This window comes from Xiphophorus hellerii, chromosome 12, assembly GCF_003331165.1.
Source record: "Xiphophorus hellerii strain 12219 chromosome 12, Xiphophorus_hellerii-4.1, whole genome shotgun sequence".
Taxonomy (NCBI): Eukaryota; Metazoa; Chordata; class Actinopteri; order Cyprinodontiformes; family Poeciliidae; genus Xiphophorus; species Xiphophorus hellerii.
The window spans coordinates 26,721,019-26,736,325 of record NC_045683.1 but is presented as its reverse complement, the minus strand read 5'-3'; the positions used below and the strand labels follow the sequence as shown (position 1 = coordinate 26,736,325).

The window sequence follows — 15,307 nt, the reverse complement described above, 5'->3', positions numbered from 1 at the left end:
GCTGTCTCCATAGCGATGTGGGCAAATCCTTTAGTTACATCTGTGCTGTGACGCCCACACCGGCTGACAGCATTTTGCGTCCACATCCCGGGAGCTTTTCTGTTTGGAGGGTTGACGGGTCGTCAGCTGGGTTACCGACCACACTGGGCTACTCCCCAACTTGGCACAAAGAAACAAACCTGCTTCGTTTAAGATTGGCAGAGGAAAATGGTGCTTTAATAGCATATTGAGTGAAGGCTGATGAGGATTCACCAGTGCCTGCTCTCTGCTCCCCGCTGAGGAGCTGACTGCCTTCCTTCTAAAGAGGGAACAGTTAAAAGCCAGGGAAGAGACCGAAACAGAAACCGACACCACTCCCCTCTCTAGATCTGTCAACCCTCAAATTTAGGCTTAACAGGTTTAGATTCTTTTTTTTCTCTAAAGTACACTTAAAAATGACCTAATTTGAATGTGATATTCAGAGTGAAGTGTAAATGCAAATCAAGACGAGGACTACCCAAGTAAAACAAGATTTCATCACAAGCAAACACAAAAGCTGATTGACACCCGGTGGAGAAAACACATTTCAGCCACTTGTATGTCACTGTTTCAGTCACCTCCCAGAGCTTGTGATCACAGATGAGGGCAGGAACGTAGACCGACCGGTAAATCAGGAGCTTTGCCTTTCAGCTCAGCTCTCTCTTCACCACTTCGAACTAGTGCAGCACTAGCATTACAGAAGACGTAATGCTAGTGCTCAGTGACGTGCGGTCAGGGGAGGCAGGGCCATATTTTCATCCTGAAAATATCATATATAATGATAGAATAATTTATATTGCTATTTTCACCCTGTGGTTTGTACCATAAAGTACCTATTTTTCATTTAGCTTAACCAAGTTTGATTTTTTTTTTTTCAAAATTGCTGAATTGTCACATTTTCCCATTCAAACGCTCGAAAGCGCAGCAGGTGAGGCAGCAGCGAGCTGAGAGCCTCACCTGGGATTGCGCAACCTCTCTAACTGCACTGGCTGCCATTCTATGAGAGCATCCTCCTCCTGTCTGTACGTCGCCAATAAAATGGTGAAAAAACATTTAATGTATGAACTGATTTTCCATATTTTAGCATATGTATATATTGTACAGTGGTTTTTGTCACCAACTGTGTGTGTAACGTGTTTCCTGTGCTGAGGAGCGATCAGAAACGGCAGAGAACAGATTCGAGGTGAGGCAGGCAGTTCTCTTGCCTCATGGCAGGGGGCGCTCATGATCCCAGACATTGTGACTCCGCACCTGCAGAGTAAGATACAATAACAGCGAGCTAGCCATGGAGCTAGCCATATAGTCAAGTCAAGTGCCGCAATATATTTATAGATTTCTCGTCCTACCACAGCAATCACTTATTAATAATCGCAAAATTTACATTAAGCCTAAAACCATACTACTGTAACAGACTGAATGTTCTGCTCTTTGTGTGAGAAATATTTGAGTGTTTTTTCCTTGGCGTTGTTGTCAGTTGCTATGGCAACGTTGCTATGCAGCGCGCTGCTGCACTGATACAGAGAGCGAAAAAGAAGTGGTTTTGAGTTGTACTTTAACGATTTTTCCCTTTGCTGTGGAACACAGCACAGAATTAATAATGTCTACATGTCCAAGTTTGATGGAGTTAACTGAACTATTCTGCGGCGGCAGCGCGGCTATGCATGACATGTAAAAGAATTATCTTTTTGCCCTCCAGCGTTGTCTGCGTGCGCAAAATTTTCTTATGTAAACAATAACATGCAGGGGGTTTATATTTGTTAATATGATTATGATTAAGTCAGGGGGGATGCGGCGCGCATCCCCCCTGATGTTGTTTTGTTACTCATTCTGCTGCAAGTTGGCTCAATTTTGACGCGCAAGACGTAACCCGTAAAATCCGGTTTAGGATTTTCAAAATAAAAGATCCGGAAGTAGTTCATTATTTCATTATTTCTTGGGACCACTGGGTTACACGACCTGTCATATTGTATTAATGCTACGATGACAATAGCCTGATTGAAGCTTCCTTGTGCACACATTCCCTCGTTAGCTTCCAATGCATGTTGTCATTTGAAAATGAGTCATTATACCATTTTGTCACAGGAGAGACTTTTATATTTTACATTCGTAAGAGGTAAGTCTTTAATTCCCTAGTAGAACAGGGCCAAGTGTTTTCAGGTAAGGAAATGGAGTGAAGTGAAATCTTGAAGTAGTTTCAGAGCAAATAACAGATGTGTTCGTTTATTGTTATGATTGCTCAGGGATAACTTAATCAGCCATAATTAATTTAATGTCAGCAAAGGACTTCTTGACTTTGTGAAGTAAGTAGTAAGTGGAATCTAATACCTCAGTGTTATTGCACAACAAAATGTGGGAACCTCAGGGCATCAAGAATCAAGTTATTATATATTATATTATTATATATTATTATAACAAATACTTTAAAAAAAATAAAACTATAGAATCCCCTTTCTTAACATAAAATCCATTCTTTAATTTTAGAAAAAAAAATGGTGGCTGAAAAATCCCTTTGTAAGACTTAATTGTTTGAATAAAATATCTTGTGCTTCAAGTATTGGTACAGCTAACAGTTCATGAAGAAAAAAAATGCAGTTTAAGCGTTTTTAAAGTTTCATCCAAATGTTTAAGACTTTTGCATTAGCATACCGTGATATTCTGTTCTCCTGGACTATAAATATTTAATAACTCACAGTAACATTTCTTTTAGCCTCTGGTCGTTAGGCTTTTTATTTCCAGCATGTGCTGCACACAGCATGGTAAGGGTGGACTAGGTGAGGTTATAAAACGACTTCGGACTTATTCAAATTACCGTTTGCCATCAGTTGTGCCACAACGGTTATTTAAAACACGTTTCTTTTTGAAGATGGGTTTGCATTACCCAACTGCTGCACACTTGGATAACAGAGCAGAAAATAAACCAGAGCCCACCAGCAAATCCACCACTGAAATAACACAAAAAAAACTAAATGAAAGTTTGTGAGTAGCCTAGTTAAAGTCCAACCATAAGACCAAGTGAGATAATGTGGCATATAGGTTGCTCATGCACCTCTGACACAATTAAAGCAACGTTAGACAAAGGCCAACACATGTGAAAGTGCCATTGCTTAACACAAACGCTTAATGGCAGTTATTTGGGGAGTGATTAGTTTTTCACATATAACCAGGTTGGTTCAGATAGTTACTTTTTACATTAATAAATAAAAAATCATTTTAATCTTTTTTGATATTAGTATTTTATTGATGGTATAAAACATGTGCGACAAAAAAGTCAAAACAAACGCACATCTTAAAGTGTGGGGCGATAAATAGCCATCTATTTTTATCAACAAATAACATGGCTGTCTAATTATCTTGTTTTGTTTTCTTTTAAATAAATAAATTATATTCCCACTAATTAAATGTTAAAGAGATTGCCTAATTGTCACAGTGATGCTCCAGGCACGGAAACGCATTAGTAATGTCAAAGCAAAACAGTCTTTACCCACAGAAAAGTAGCCAAATTAAAATTGATACCAGGCCAAATTTGCTTCCACGGTTCCGTGCGATGTCGCTAAACGACCTCAAGGTGTTTTCGCCGTCCGTTTGCCTCTTGCATCTTTAATAAAAGGTCACTTTCAGGTCTTTACCACATTTGTCGGCTCCTCTCGTCGGAATAACCGCTTCCCAAATCTGACGGCAACTCGCGCCGAAGCGTGAGTAGATTTTTGGTGACTGCTCCGCTGCAACATTGCAAAATTAATATTAGCATGACCTTTTCAGGAGGGCCCTGCCTCAGCTCAAATGTGACTGTAACACGTTCGGTTTCTGGGACAGGCAGTGACATTTGGCTGGTGATGGAGAGGTTCATTCACAGCAACAGCAATCTTACTTAGCATTTCCGCTCCCATTGATTACCTTTTTGCCTCATGTGTCAACCAGAATGACTCCAGGTTATTGTTGTTCGCGGCGCTAAAAGCACAGAAAGGCCTAATAAAGCCTACAGGATCCTGTTCCAGCATCAATTTATGAGTTAATGATTCATATAATGAAGACAGGAGATAAACTTAGCGGCAGTTGAGTACAGCTCATAAAATTAAATTTAAGTGATGATAAATGACCTAATCGTTGTGTACATTAAGTCCTGCTAAAGCTTGTGAACATAGGATTGGCTTGTTAACGCTCAGCAGAAAAATGTATCCGACACGGCAACAGAAAATGTGATTAAGAAAATGCCGAGTTTTATTTACAGGCATTTTCATCGGCTGCTCTTTACTTACCATGTAGTGTGACACAATACAAGGAGGGCTAGTAATCTTTACGTTTGACTGAAAAGAGAATTAAAAAAAATTATATTGCCTTTTGGCATTAGAAAATATCTTTTATTTTTGAAATTTGAATTTTTTAAAAATATATGATAAATAATTTTTATTAAGTTATTCTTTGAGCTGCCTCTGACGGTGCATATAATGAGCTAAGTCGTTGCCAGGCTACCAACACAACACCCAAATGTCTTGATGTCAACTTTTAAATGAATGTTAACGAATCTCTTTCTTAGCTGCCATTTTTCAACCTTCCCTGATATGAATTTTATATGCCTGAGTGGTTTATCTTGGCTGCTATTTTGTGCACAGTGGTTAAAAAAAGACAGAAAGAAATGGCACAATGTCTTGAAGCTTTTCCACCTCACTCTATTCCTCTGCCCCTTTACGCCTCCAAGCCAGGATCTGTTCTTAGTCTGCGGCCAAGCTCGCTCCCAAAGGTTACAAGTGCATCTCAGCATAAACTTCCACTTTTAAAGTTGGTTTTAAAGTATAGGAAAGGAACATTCACTTTACCAAAGAAGGAACAAGTACAAAACTCAGGAAGGCTGATGACAGCACACCTACAGAAGATAAGTAGATCCACCACTGGAAGCAGAATTTTAGAAAAAAAAAAAACATACCGAAAAGATCCATGTTTTTCAAAAAGTCGTGTAATGATCTGGGTGTCGGTGGTTTGACTTGCAGATGTCAAACTCTAGCCAGTTTTGGAAATGACAGCGGAGGAAGGGAACAAAGCCGTTCAGTCCGTGTTGGCTGCTCTTCCAAATATTGAATCAACATGAACAGCCATTTTGTGTGACTTGGCACTTCTCTTTTCGCAGTTTAGGATGCTTGTTTGTAGTGCAGGCAATTTTCTGTAAGCTTCATAGCGTTGAGCGTCATACGTCACAGCCAAACGTTAGCAGTCCGGTAAAATTTCAAACTTGAACAGTCTACACCAGGGGTGCCCAAAGTCGGTCCTCGAGGGCCGGCATCCTGAATGCTTTAGTTCTCTCCCTGGTTTAACGCACCTGGATCAAATAATGGCTCAGTAGAAGGCTTAAGAAGAACACTGACATGCTGAAAAGGTTGTTACTACCACCAAGGAGAGAACTAAAACATTCAGGGGTTTTTTTGCTGTAAGGAATTATTTTACTACAGCATCACAGTGTTACTACAGTGTACTGGAAATGATTGTTGTGAATCTTGAAAAGTAATTTTCATAAAAACCTTTTTTTAGTAAGTGACGAACCATTATAACTAAATGTATGACTTCTAGGCCTTAACACAGAGTGGATACGTTTTCAGGAGTTCACTACAGTCATTCAGTAAATGTTTCTCTAACAATTTTCTCAAACAAGTTTTCCCTTCAACACCTTATTATTCCTTAAAGAGTCTGCTATAAATTTGTTTGCATTCATACTACTTTATGTTGAATATTTATTAATTTTTCATGTTCCACTTGCAGGTCTGAAAAGCAATCATTATTCCATAAGTGTCTTGAAATGTGTTCAGTATGTTTTCCTTCTTCCTTTCTTTCTTTCTTTCTTTCTTTTTTTTACTATCGGCTCAGGGGGTTGTTCTCCTGCATTTCTCTTTTCTGGCAAAGTCCAAAAATGAATACACTCTAAAAGCTTTAAATATGCTGTAGCTCCAGGTCAGGCTGGTCCTGAAGGAGTCATGCTGAACTGGCTTTGGACCTCCAGTCAGAGCACATAGAACTTCAAAGATGTGTGTTTGCTTGGAGAGCCAAAATCGGGCTTTTAGCAATAACTCATGTAACATAGAATGTAAAAGTAGAGATCTCTTGTTTAATTAATTGTGTAATTAAATAACATTTGGAATCAGTGCAACCAGGCACTTTGTGACATAAAAAAACACGTCAGGGTTTAGTTGTTTTTTCTTAGGCTCTTTAACCAAAACTATTCAGTTAACTAGGAATTTTTGCTGTTTTAAGAAATTAAGTAAATGTTTCATGGGACACAAACTTTTTTAAAAAATCTTTTAGTAGAATTTTGTTTCACCCAGGGTTTATTACTGAATATGTTGTTACTTCCTGCATCGCCTTTCTTTGTTGTCACAAATACTAGATGTTTTGTAAAATGTCAAATTATGTCTCAGAGTTGATTGTGAATAATTAGGTCAAGGTTTGACCATTCTGTTTTAGAGTTTGAGCTGGAAGTGCACAAGTGTTGTCCAAACTCCTTAAGAATTGTCAAAAAACCCTTCAGTTTTTGTAACGATGTTAAGCTATGAAGTCTAAGCTACCTGTAGCATCATGAACAGCTAAAGGTTAGCCATTCATGGTATTCCTAAGGCGATCGTTTTTACTGTGTCCTTTTTTGTCTTTTCATCAATTAATTTTTAGTCAAGCACCCAAAACACAGTGTTACAAAATTCAAAGAAGTTGAGGCTTTCTCGGTTCTTTAATTCCTCGTACAAAAGGAAGTAAAACCATTTTCATTTTTACAACAACAATAAATCTCAAACATTGTCTGTACAGCCAATTATACTGGAATTATTGCAAATTCTGTTTTTGTTAAAAATGTTGCTTTCCTGTGAATAAATGAACTAATATTCAATTATACAACCTCTGCTTCTTAGAAATGCTCCCCATTGTTGCATAGAGTTTTAAAACTCCTAGCATCTGCCAACAAGTATTTTGACCTGGAGAATCGGGACATGCAGCATGTTTGATATCACCAAGTAGGATTTCTGTTCAGGGATTAGGCTGGTCACACCATGACATTGATGATGTTGTTTGGAACTAAGATACTGCTCTCTTACCTGTGGGTGTGTGTGTGTGTGTGCTATTGTCTTGTTGAAACACCAATTTATGGGATATTTTTACTTTGTGTTAAGGCAGTGTGGATCCTTCAAGAACTTTGATTTCTGCAGCCTTATCCACAATCCCTGATATGTAATAAACAGCTGAAACACTGACTTCTTTTAAATCTCAACTGAAAACCCACCTGTTTAGAATTGTATTTGAAATGTAATCAATTACAAATTTATTGATGTAACTTGACTTAATGATTGATTCTATATTGCATTGTGATTCTGTGTTTGTTATGATGTAAAGCACTTTGAAATGCCTTGCTGCTGAAATGTGCTATACAAATAAAATTTGATTGATTGATTGATTGATAACATGTCTGGACACATAGGATAAGAAATATCACCATAGCATAATGTCTAAGCCACTGTGCTTGAATTCAGTGTTTAGAGCAAACGTCTAACATGTCGTCTGCAGCCCTTAGATCCAAAAGGACAATCTTGCTAGCATAAGTACACAAAATGTTCCACCGATGTCCTAAAGCATTTAATTTCTTGAACATGGTAATGTTTCAGTAACACAGCATCAGCGACATGTATGTCATGCAGTTGGCTCTGTTAAATTTCTATTTCTTTACTATGTCCACTGGCAAACTATTTCACCTGTAGAAATAGATTTCATTTTACCTTAACAGGTAATCTGGTTGATGATGTAGGACTGCTGTTAATTTTACCAGAACTGTATATCAGGGCACCAAACCTATGCCTCAGTTCCACTCAGCAATATGGCACTGAATGGTTTGACATGGTTTGGCTTGGCATATTATTTCTACCAACGGTTGGACTCTCAATGGGCAACGAAACACCTAAGGTGGCGTCATACTACTGCAACGACAAATGTGATGCACTAGTATGTCTCATTCTTGTTGGAAGCAGTCGCAATTTTCTATCCAATAATCAATGGACTGTATTGTGCAGTTCTGGCCTAACTGTACCTTACTGATGTCCTATGGACGTAGAACTGAAGCGGGCACAGGATTGGTGTGGAACGGGTCGGTTGTATGGGCCGCTTTTACACTGGGAACAGAAAAAAATAGCATAGAAAACCACTATGACACTTTTTAGCACTTCTCTTCATAATAACAGCTCAGACTAAAACAGCAACGTCATGAACCAGAATTTATACCGTGCAGATTTTTACATCACAGCACGTTGTTACCCTCCTGTTGCTCAGTGGATCTATTTTTCCCCCAATATTTCACTCTTGCTTGATTTTTGTTTAAGAAATGATGAAATAACTACATTTGCTAATGTAGAAACACCAGAGCGCCCTAAATGAAAGGAATCCTCAAAGGAACAACATTAAAGGGAATGTTGCAGCGACTCGTCCGATGCTTTAACACACTGCCAGAAGCTAACACTTGTTCTCTTCCAGGGTCAATGCTTTTAAGTTCAACCTCTTTCCTTACAGCAGACGCCACAATATATTAAGACCTTCAGCTGGAAAAGGACTCCTGACAATCCTTCCGCTCACTGTGTGTCCTCAATCACACAGGCGAGGGATTAGACTGGCATTTTTTTTTTTTTTTCTCTCACTGGCTGATTTATATTGCAAGCCAAAGTCAGCAGCAAGGTGTGGATACCGCTCAGAGGCGGTGTCCCACAAGCGTCCTTATTAATCTCTCTTTCAGAAACTGGAACGCTCAGCAGTAACCCAGAGGAGAAGCTCAAACAACCATCAATCCTCCAATAAAACACAGACAGCAATTTGCGAACCTCGCTGTAACACGCACACGTTGCTTCCGCCGAGGACAGCCGGCAGCGTGTGCGAGCACCGAGGACGTAAGATGTAATATTACAGCAGGAATAAATACATTAGTAGAGAAATGCATCATAGGGGACGCTGCACATTGTTTGTTACACAGCAGCCCTTGAACAAGAGGCGTTTCTTTATTTATGTTGAACAGCATGAATTTCCGAGGGAACGCCAGATTATTATGTTCATTGGGAAAATATTACACCCTGACCTAAAGGAAACAAACGCCTTTCTCCTCTTGGTCAAGATGAAAAATGGTCCTTCATTACTTCTTTTAAATGCATATGTTATTTGAGAACATTATAAGAATCAATCCGTTTTTTATTGAAGACGTATTATTGCTTTGAAAGGAAAAGGTCAGAATTAAAATAACTTTGCCCTAAATCCATTCAGGTCTCTAAATGCAGGGATTCAACTCATTTTCCTACTGGCACATGGCTTTGCATATTGTAGAGAAAATGAACTTAAGTTGCATTTCTTTTCTGTCCTCCAAGTCACATTTTCACATTGGAACAAGTACAATTCTATAGTGTTCAATTTAGCAAGCCGCACTGCCTTGTAAATGAGGCATTAAAGGGCCATTTTGAATAAGGAAAGAAGCGGATTCTTTGGAAGATCAGCTCCTGACACATTGATGTGTATGTGTTTTATTTGCCTCCATTTTTCATAGTGTGTGTGTGTGTGTGTGTGCAAAGTTTAATAAGCACAATGTTGTACATCATCGGAGGTCAGTAACTTACTTTCGGCGCGAGCCAACTTTTATTTTTCAGTACTAAATAATCTGGAGATGAACAATAAATGAATAAATATCAGTTTGTGTGTGTAAGTGGTCAAATAATCATCAGCTGAATATACAGAAAAGTTGGGCTGCAGGCCATCAGCTGTAGGCGCTGCATTTAGCATGCAAAGGACGGTGAGTCTTTATCTGAGTGAGTCTAAAGAGCACAGCATGAGATGAATCAATGCTACCTCTGGGAAAAAAGTAATCTTCTAATTTTACAAATGCGTGTCTTCGGACTAAAAGTATAATTAGCATTTTGCGGCGTCCCAGCAAAAAATCTGACTTGATTCTGATCAAGAAGGAAGAAGTTAAAGATTAAGGTGATGGAAAGTAGGCCTTCCAGCCACAACTACCTAGGTCTGATCACAAAACAGAAATTCTCAAAATACTGATGAAACATAAAGAAAGTTGGCCAGCAGTAATATAAAATGGTTGGATTAGTGTCATTCTATTAAATATTTTTGTAATGTCTATAAAGAAAGGTATAAATCAGAGATGCACAATATTCGATTTTTTGTTCGATATCTAATATGCCGATATACTAAAACTCATTTGGCCAGTAACCGATACCAATAGCGATATTTTTCCCCTATATCTACTTACTAAAACTATATGGCTTTTTCTACTGTGGAATTAAAATACTGCATTATCTTCATCAATTTATCCTGCTACCAAATGCAAATGCTAAAAAGGAGGCTGAAAATGATGTAACACTTTCAACTTGCCTTATGTTTAATGTCAAATTTATTCATGACATCCTCTCTCTCCAAGACAATGACACTCAAGCGGTGCACATTTGTAAATCTTCACAAACAAAAACTTCACAAACCGGCTCACGAGCAACAAGTGAAAAGCCCATCAGTCTTGCATTAATGCTCTCAGTTTCTTATGACGTCGTTCTGTGCTGCAGTCACTGTCACTGGTTTTTCATATATAACTCCTTTGATATCGGTGAATTATTTTGACGGAATGTCCAATGTCCGATATTAAATTTTACAGCTAATATCGGCCGATGCCGATACCATGCCAATAATATTGTGCATCCCAATATTTTTAACATGTCAATTTAAAATAAAAGGTAAATTTAAAAATATATATATTTAGGTTTCAAAATTCCCTATTTTTCTCTGTTTTATTAGCTGCTAGGCATTCCTGCCTGTCTCCAATCTCAAACAATCCTCTTAGTTGAAAGAAAAGGACTTCTCTACTGGAACTATAGCGTGTTGCTGTAAGACTATGATAATATTTCAGAATCTTTGTGCTTTGTTACGTTTTGATACTGAATAAGACATATGTATTATATGTTAATATTAAAGAGGATCCTCTCTAGCTGTTTGGTCTTGTTGAAATTTTCATTGCAGCTCTTTATGCAGAATCCAATGTAGGTGGCATAATTAAGCATAATCTTCTAAACAAGCCAGCAGATATGTTTTGTAGCCTTTGGTAGTGGGTTGAGGCTTCATTGAGTTACATTGGCTACATTTTACTTGATTGAAACATAAATGGAAAACCTTTTTTTTTGTTGGCCTATTTAAAAACAGTCATATGAAAACCAGTCGTCCTGTTTTTCCTTCTCTGTGCCAGTAAGTGTAAGGCACTTGCCTTACATGTGTAACAGCACTTTTTGTGCACAAAGCAATTCAAAGTGCAGCGCTGAACATCAAAAGAAATACAGAAAGAAAATAAAGCTTAAGCATAAAGGCATCGCATAGAATACAAAGATGTTAAAACGCTGATTAGTAAATGTTTTTTTTCAGGAGCTCATTAGTCAGGTTCATTTATTCAAAAACTGCTGCAGAGAGAATTCAGTAGCCCTGATTTAAAGGAATCAAACGATTCTGCACATCAGGTTTTCATGGAGTTTGTTTCAGAATTGAGGTGCATAGAAAACAAATGGTGTCTGATCTGGTCTCAGAGGACCTGAGGGGTCTGAAGAGCAGCTTAGAAATGTATTTCAACCCAAGAACCTTTTAGTTTAAGGATCAACAACAGAATTTCTCAGATTACTAGACACTTTAAATGAGAGAGATAATGTGAATATGTACAAAATGTGGGTTTTAAAAGCTGCTTTTAGTTATATAGGGGGAAAAACGCTTCTCAAACCAACTGGCCATGTCTGCCTGAAAAGTAACCGGTCTCTTCTTACGATAAAAAAAATACGAAGTGATTCCCAGCATTTTTCTTTGTTCAGTTTCAAAAGCCACACCAACGTCTAACTACTGTTTGACTGGAGGACCAGAACCACAACATGAAGTAGGTTAAGAGACCTCAAAAAGCCACACATCATGCCTGAATATAAAGAAACTACAAAACAGATGAGAAACATTGGCAATGACATCCATCAACCTGAAAAAGTTTTTTCTTTTCTAAGACTTTTGGGGCTCCAGGAGCCACAGCACTTTGACTGTTTCAGATGCTTGGCATAACCTTAAGTGGGGCTTTCCATGCTAAAAAAAAGTCTCTCCAGTTTGGCTAAAACAACAAATATTCTGTAAAGAACAGGGAACCAAAATCCCTACAATACCAGTTATTGTAATCACTAAAGGGCGAAGTATTTATCAGGTTTTCCATAGCGGGCCAGGCTGGTTGAGATTTGATCCCTTCCTAAATAAATTCATCGTCACAAACAGCTCCTTGCATTCCCTCTGGTTATTTTTGTCTGTTCATCTCTGAACTAAACAATGTCAGGCCTCATTTGGCTCAATCCACTTCATCATGACGATCATAAAGGCATTGTCTTGGATTAACATAGAGATCTCCAGAGTTACTGTTATCTGATTCAACCTGTTTCAATGACTGTATTTTGACTGAAATAGCTGCGTCAGTGTGGAGAAATGCAATCATTTTTCTTATGAGTTTAACACTCAGGTTTATTTGATTCTCACTTCCTTACACCAAGATACACTTGTTCGCTGTTCAGGCCTCGCCCTATTGTTCGCAGCGGAAAGAGTAACAACTTACAGGCCGCTACAGCGGTCGTAGCAAAGGGCAGTGTAAGAAATCCTGCTTTGAAATAATGTAACGTTAGACAGGTAAAATCCACTTTTTTTTTCTTCTAGAGATTTTCTTCCCTCGTTTGTTGAATCAGATTTGAATCCAGTTTAAGCTGATACCGAATATAAACATGCAGATTTAGTTGACGCAGCGTCCGAGGCGTCTGTTTAGTGTTTTTATTTGGGGTGTTTTTGTATTGTAGGGTGCTGCTGCTCTTCTAATTAGCACTTTTTCAGTGCGATCCTCTCTTTCCAAGCATTGAAGCATCCTCGAACGACACGCCAGCGTTGTTGTCGACCTTGTAGCTGCGAATCTGTGTGAGGTGGATGTATGATGAAGAGGGATCTAAATATGGAGCGCAGTATGGCATCCTGTAGGTGTGAATGAGTACAAAGGAATCTTATTTTGGTTCGTTCTGTTTTAAAGTAGTGAATGCAGTTTTGTACATTTTGAAATTTGATCTTGCGTTTAACTATGGGAAACCGTTATATAACACATTTGTATTTTGAGGTTTAATTATTATTTAAGGACCACTAATTCCAACCCATTAGTGGCTGTCAGTTTATTTACTTGAATGACTCAACACTGAGAAGACTAGAAAGACTTTTTCTTGTTATTTGTTATTCTTTATTTGATGCAATTCATGCAAACCAAAGATTTATTTTCCCTTAATTTACACAGAAATCACACTTTTCAAAAACAGATTGATTTTAAATCTCCATTTAGCATTCACTTTTTACTTTTAAGTTACTTTGACTTTCTGTGTAACATGACCAACAATTTTTGAAGTTAATTTTAGACAGTGTTATGTTCAGAAAGGACGTGAGGATCTTTGATTATTATTTACTTCTGTTGTTTTTTTGTTTTTTTTAGTGGAGCTGAAATTCAACTTGGACCAGTACGTGAACAAACGCTACCCGGGCCTGGTGAAGATTGTGAGGAATAACAAGCGGGAGGGCTTGATCCGAGCCAGGATCCACGGCTGGAACGCCGCCACGTCGCCTGTCGTTGGCTTCTTTGACGCTCACGTCGAGTTCAACACTGGCTGGTAAGAAAAGGTCACATTTAAAAGGGGAAAGTCCAAGCTGCTTCTTTGTTCTCGCTCACCTTTGCCTTTGTGCTTGGCTTATTTTTTAAAACAGAGGGATGTCATGTCACAGCATGTGTACAAAAAGAAATATGTTGTGCAGTTTGGTCTGGTTCTGATATAACACCATGTCAAGCTCTAACTGATACATCACTATCTATACAATGGTCCAAACATAAATGCGGGTTTTTAGATGCTTTTTTTTTTTTTTATGTGTTTTATGTGTTTCCCCATTATTATGTGTGTTCCACTATTGTCTGGAAAACTCTAAGAAGGATTTTAACCCCCCCTCACCCCCAGCCTCCGGGTTCTGCGTTACGGCCCTGCGTTTGTTGTCAGAGCGCAGCGCACAGCGCTCCTCCTGCGGCTCCACAATTCAGATGGCTGCTGCACAGATTTGTGACACTTATCTTAGTATTAATAATTATAATGGCGTTTAGTTGCACAATTTTACGGACTTTTTCATTCGTGGCTGTTTTCACGTTTATTGCGCTGTTCATATTAGTCTCGATGTTTCCAATGTTCTGGATAGCTCGACGTAATTGACAGGTAATATATTAACTTGACATTAACAAAGACACAGCGGGACGGATCATCCGGGAAATGATGGACAGGGAGAGCCTGACTAAAACTAATTGGAGGTCAGACACATTCTGGTGTTTATGTCTGCTTATTTCCAAGCCCAAATGAGCAACTTCACGTTCAAAAATGAGCCCAAAAAGCTCAACCCGCGACTCATTAAATTTGCTAGCGACTTAAAAAAAAAAAAAAAAGCCTACAGCTGCTTATAATAATCGGACTTGGCAACAGAAACTTTTAAGTAGTTTCTGTTTTTCTACCAACAAAATGCGCATCTCCCTCTTCCCTCCATTGTTTACGTTTCTGTCGCTGCTGATACTGTAGCATAAAAACGGTGATCACTGAACAAGACGCGTAGAGGAAATAAAATTAAAATCCGAAAGAAAATAGTAACACACAGTAACGCAAAATGATTTTGATAAGTAACTCTGACTACTGGGTATAAAATAGCAACGCGTTAGATTACTCGTTACACGTTACTAAGTTACTGACATCACTGGTAAGGACCACAGGGAGTTGCAGTACTTTATTCTGGTTCACTGTAAATCCAGAACATAATCAGCTTCTTTTTTTTTTTTTGTGATAATACCAACATTTTTAGAACGCCATGAAAAGCATGTTACGTACCATTAGCGGTACTTGCACCACAGATTGAGGTGTTGCTGTAAAACATGCACATTCAGCAAGCAGCCCTGACCATTTTGGCTCAAAGTAATTTTATCCCTGGGTGCTGCACTGATTTTGGTGGAATGAAATTACTTCCCGGCATCTCACTGTGTCTGCCTGTTTCATAAGTTTACCAGCAAGCTGAGATCGATGCAATTGGCACCTAATTTGCGCTTGTCACCTTGTCAGTATTTGAAGATAAAGTGTAGCGGCAGTTTCCTTGCAAGCTGCCTGGAAGGCAAGAGTTCAACACGGGAGGAAGAGGCGGCTGGAGGGAGAAGCGGAGGAATCAAGGAGGACAGCAGCTTGTG

The 15,307-nt window shown here is 38.6% G+C and overlaps 1 protein-coding gene across 1 annotated transcript in view; it reads left to right on the top strand.

Moving 5' to 3' along the window:
• galnt9 (polypeptide N-acetylgalactosaminyltransferase 9) overlaps positions 1-15,307 on the top strand; it is a 118,120-nt gene that overhangs the window by 36,660 nt on the left and 66,153 nt on the right. The window contains exon 4 of the mRNA XM_032578700.1: positions 13,538-13,712. Coding sequence (XP_032434591.1) covers positions 13,538-13,712 — 175 coding nt within the window. The remainder of the gene's footprint in view (positions 1-13,537; positions 13,713-15,307) is intronic.